The sequence below is a fragment of the Drosophila gunungcola genome, unplaced genomic scaffold (assembly GCF_025200985.1).
Source record: "Drosophila gunungcola strain Sukarami unplaced genomic scaffold, Dgunungcola_SK_2 000025F, whole genome shotgun sequence".
Taxonomy (NCBI): Eukaryota; Metazoa; Arthropoda; class Insecta; order Diptera; family Drosophilidae; genus Drosophila; species Drosophila gunungcola.
In genome coordinates this window covers 1097030-1101893 of record NW_026453204.1, presented here as the reverse complement: position 1 = coordinate 1101893, position 4864 = coordinate 1097030, and the positions used below count along the sequence as shown (strand labels likewise).

The 4864-nt window shown below is 40.4% G+C and overlaps 2 protein-coding genes across 2 annotated transcripts; both read right to left on the bottom strand.

Moving 5' to 3' along the window:
- Positions 1-276: 276 nt before the first annotated feature.
- Positions 277-1142, bottom strand: LOC128263901 (uncharacterized). Its single transcript, XM_052999178.1, has 2 exons — positions 598-1142; positions 277-325 (listed from the first exon to the last, which is right to left on the bottom strand). The coding sequence occupies exons 1-2, from the start codon at positions 1140-1142 to the stop codon at positions 277-279; spliced, it is 594 nt and encodes a 197-aa protein (XP_052855138.1).
- Positions 1143-1946: 804 nt separating this feature from the next.
- On the bottom strand, positions 1947-2876 carry LOC128263900 (uncharacterized). The gene has a single exon (XM_052999177.1). The coding sequence runs from the start codon at positions 2874-2876 to the stop codon at positions 1947-1949; it is 930 nt and encodes a 309-aa protein (XP_052855137.1).
- Positions 2877-4864: the final 1988 nt, after the last annotated feature.

The following is a 4864-nucleotide window of genomic DNA, read 5'->3' as shown; positions in this document are numbered from 1 at the left end:
GACCCATTTTCCAAGCTTCATGCCTGCACATTTCATAAGTTTGCTTGCAAACGAGCTCTTCCTTTGTATATGCTCCGGTGAGTACGTCGTCCACATCAAACTCCTCCTTTACGACTTTCGCAGCAGTTGGGAAATTCGTGTTGATGGTCGTGAACTAACTGATCCAAAACTCTTACTACCAAAAATGGTGCGCTAGACGTGCCGTATGTTGCTGTGGACTGTTCATAGTGTTTGATAGGCGAACATTCATCATCTCTCCATACAAATCGCTGGTAGCTACAATGCTTGGCAGCCACCAAGATTTGTCTGTACATTTTGACGATATCTGCGGAGAAGACGAACTTAAACATTCTAAACATTCTAAACATTCTAAAACAAATTGAGAATAAGTTTCGCAGGATACTGGAACCAATGTGTAGCGCGTCATTCAAGGAATTTCCGTTAGTATCCTTAAATGATCCGTCAAAAACAACCCTTAACTTTTGGGTAATTACTGGATGATGTGGCAAGTAGAAATTTGGTTTCTTGTCAATGTCTTCTGGCGATAGTTCTCGCATGTGACCTAAGTTGAGATACTCATGCATAAACTTTACATACTGTGAGCGCAAATTGGGATCTTGCATTAGACGACGTTCTACTTCATTGAATCTCGCGAGTGCTCCCTGAAGAGTATCCGAAAACTGCTTATTGGGGTCTTTAAACGGAAGTTCGACGATGTAACGCCACTTGGGGTCCCTTGTGTGTGTCTTCAAAAAGTGCTGTTCAACTTCATCGTTCTCTGGTTTGCGATGAAGTTGTTGGTTGACATCCTCCAGCTCCCAAAAGCGTCGAAGTGATGCATCAATGTCAATAGCCGTGTTCATAGTTGTTGTAGATGAAGAGCCTGTAGTCACGATCGAAGTAATGACCCATCCAAATATCGTCGAAATGGCGATGATCTTCCCCTGGCTGTCGAACAGCTTTTTACCAGTGAACACGGTCCAAACACAATCGCTGCCCAAGAGAATATCTACTGGCGCCAACGATTGGTAGTCAGAATCTGCAAGCTCCAAGCCATCGAACGCCTTAAGCGCTGAGGCGTTGATATTGTGTCTTGCCAACGTGGAGGTAATTTTGCTGAGTACGTGGGCACGTACCTTCATTGTGTGTTCTGATATTCTTCACTGAATATCCAGTGCGCTGCAGCCTCTAGTTGTCTCAGCCTTGATCGAAGAAATTCCCGACACCAAAATTCTTGATGGCAAGCGCGCCAGGCCGAGCGCCTGCACGCATCGCTCGGAGATGTATGACAGTTCCGAACCACTGTCCAAAAGCACCCGACAGGAAGTGTGTGATCCTTTGGCGTTGCAACCGAGTACTAGAGCTGGGGGCAATGCGCTTTTCCGTAACCCTTGTGGCTGTGTAGTAGTAGCTGATCCGTTGTACGAAGATTCAGCCCATGGAGTGCCTTGTACACGAGCAATGTTGCTGAATGTCACCGTTGTATCCTCTGGAGCGCCGAGGTCGCACTTCTCCTCATCCCTTGAATGTGTCCTGGTTACAGCGGCGTGTGCAGTAGAATCTTCTACGTGTAGTAGAGAGTGGTGACGATTGTGACAAGTTCTGCATGTGAATTTGGATTCACACTTGCGTGACACATGCCCGAACTTCAAGCAATTATAGCACAAGGATTTAGCTTTAACAAAAGTGCGTCTCTGCTCGACTGATAAGTCCATAAACTTTGGGCAAATAAAGATCTTGTGCTCCTTGGAGTTACATTTAACACAAGCACCTTCCTCCGTTGATACCAAGGCGTGTGATGATCGCTTAGCTTTGTTTTGCTGTGAGCCAACTTGGAAGACTTTGTCAGGCTCACTTTTGCTGAGCTCAAATTCCTCGCAGCGGCGGTCTAAAAACTTGAGTAAATCGTCCACAGTCGGCGATTCCAGTTCACGGCTGCCCTCAATTCACTTGCGTCGAGTTTCAGCGTCAATCTTGGCCAGAATGAAATGAATTACCCAGCAGTCCCTGTTTGTTTGCCCTGCTGCATCCAAGCCTCGTACAATCTCTGTAGCTCCGTCTGTTACTTTGCGCAGTATTGATACATCTGCTCTGGATGTCGAAGGTAAGTTTACAAAAGTATCCAGCAGAGTGTTTACAATATGACGTGGTCTGTTATAGCGCTCAATCAAGCAATTCCAAGCTGACTCGTAAGCTGCATCCGTAATTGGCATGTGACGTATTAAGTCAGTTGCTTCTCCCGTAATGTATGTCTTTAAGTAGTGAAACTTTTGTATCGCTGTCAAATGCTGCTTGCTGTGAATCGTGCTCTCGAAGATGTTCTTGAATGCTGGCCACTCCTTGTAGTCACCAGTAAAAGACTTTATGTGTATTTTTGGCAACTCGTTCTGCATTACGTTTGCTGTCGAGTTTGCCCGCAAAAACGTAGTTTGTTGCTCAGCCAAACGTTCATTAAGCTCCTGTTTTTGTTGTAGAAAACGAACCAGATTTTCGTTACCCAACCCTGATGAAATAGATGAGGCTTTATCAAGGTTGCCAGACTGTCTTCCGTTGTTGCTTTCCCCCTCGCTCTCCTTTGCTTGTTCGCAAGCCCGTTTTAGCGAGTGAAATAAGGTGTTTGTTTGCAAGTACTTGTCTTCGTACCGCTCGTTGTCGATGGCTGGATCAACATACCCCTCTTCCTCGTCGAAAAGGGGCATTTTGTCGCTGAGTGTCTCAAATTCTTTCCAAACGGTATTGAGCCTATCCAATGACACTGTTATTTCGTCCTGTTCCCAGGGTGATCCCGCACGTGGTTCTTGTGACGCCGTTAGCAAACGCGTGATGCTTGCCTTCGCACGGCTTCTTGCTGCCTTCAGTAGTTTTAATTGATCCATGTTAATCAATTACTGTATTTGGCGAAAAGAACCAAAGATATGGAGATGAATTAACACGTTTAATTCCCGAGTTTGAGTGGACTGTTTTATTTTTATTTTTAGCCAGACGGTTTCTGCGTGTCCGACATGTTTGGTGTAGTCTTATCACTAAGAAATCTCAAGAGTGTGACGCAGCACAAATGGTATAAACCACTAAAAAATACCAAAACTTAAGTTGAATACAAATATATGAATTCAGAATAACGGCTGCAAAGCGTTCATCAACAGCTCTAATCCCAAAAAGGTAAGTGTTATCATTCTTTGAAATGAATTAGGGGCTATTTTTACTGCGTAAGGTAATCTTTTGGATCGGTATGAGCTGATGCTCGTTAAAAATGATGTGATGTCTCTGGATTCTTTTTCTAAAGTAATTTGGTGAAATCCGGACATTAAATAAAGAAAAAAAAAAGAATTTTGCTCTGCCAAGTTGATCTAATATGTCTTCAATTCTTGGTAGTGGAAATTAATTTGCTAGTAGCTTTTTATTTATTTGACGGTAGTCAATTACTTATCTCCAACGCTTTTGTTCTGAACCAGGAAGTGATTTGGATAAGAATACATTTTTTCATGTTTCATGTTCAGGATTTTTAAGTATTTTATAGTTGTCTAATGCACTATGGAGCCAACGACCACATTTTTTGGCCAAAAGCCATTTTTTAAAAGTCGTTAAATATATTATTTTTTAATCGCGATGGATAGGAATAACCCTAATCTTAAATGTTGCAAACACAAAATTTTAACAGAGCGCATTACTGTTAAGCTATTAGCTGTCAAAGTCAGCTGTTTGTGCAACTTGAAGCGAGCGCTGTTAAGTCGTAAATTTTTCTTTCAAATTTAACTTTAAAAAAGAAGCAAAAAAAACCAATTCAAGTGCAATTTTTTGGCATGCAGTCCAACAATAGTGGTTTGTAACGTTGTAGATTATTCAATTACTTTTCTATTCTGTTAGTATCAAAGAGCACTTTTGCGCACTTATTCTGAAATTAAACTTTTTAGGTTCTAACCTCAAATTTGCAAACTCCGAGTTTTTTAACATATGAAAAGCAGAGGCGACAAAGACTGCAAAGGAGATTGCCATATTCGAATTTATGAAACCGTCAATACGTGGACCTCGTTCAAAGCAAGTTAAGGCAATTTTGGTTAAAAAAAAGTCAAAGTCTTTGCTACAATATAACACAGAAGTGGGCAATTAAACTTTTTTTATGAAATCCATTGGGAATGAAATGGGATTATAAATTTTCCTGTTTGTATTTCTACGAATGTTGAACCCTGAGATTCAAGAGTACCTGCTCCTATTCCAGACATTGTTATCGTTTTTGTACCGTCAATTTCACCATATTGATCAGAATTTATTTTTAAAATACTTATGTCTGAGCCTGTGTATATTAAAAGCGATAAGGGTGTTTTCGTGTGATAATTTTGAATATTTATATAAATATTAAGACTGAGATTTTTTTTTTGTACAATTTGGATTTTTGAGGCTGTTCTTTCTTAAGGGAAGTATTTAGTTTTCCGATTGAGACTCAACGGTTCTTACTTGGGCATGTGAGTTGTCTCTAATGTTGTTATTTCCGTTGTTCTTTGTTCCACCACGGTTTTTACTTCTATAATATCCACGAACCTCTATTGTTATTATTGGTCTGGTTATTATAGTTTCAGTTATAACCGTTATTTTGGTTGTATGTACTGTTTTGGTAATATCCGTTATTTTGATTGTTACCACTGTAGTTACTCTTACCACGATAATTATTTCTGAAATTATTAGTTGTACAGGGTTGCCCATATTCGACGGACCCATGTTTTTTTTTAAAAAATCAAAGAAAAAATAAAAATTTGGTTGTTGGCAATCTTAATCATTTAATTTGTTCCAAGTAGATTTGTTTACATCAATTTTTGAATATGATATCTTTCAAATGGCCGCCTCTGGCGTTGATGGCGTATTGTGCCCT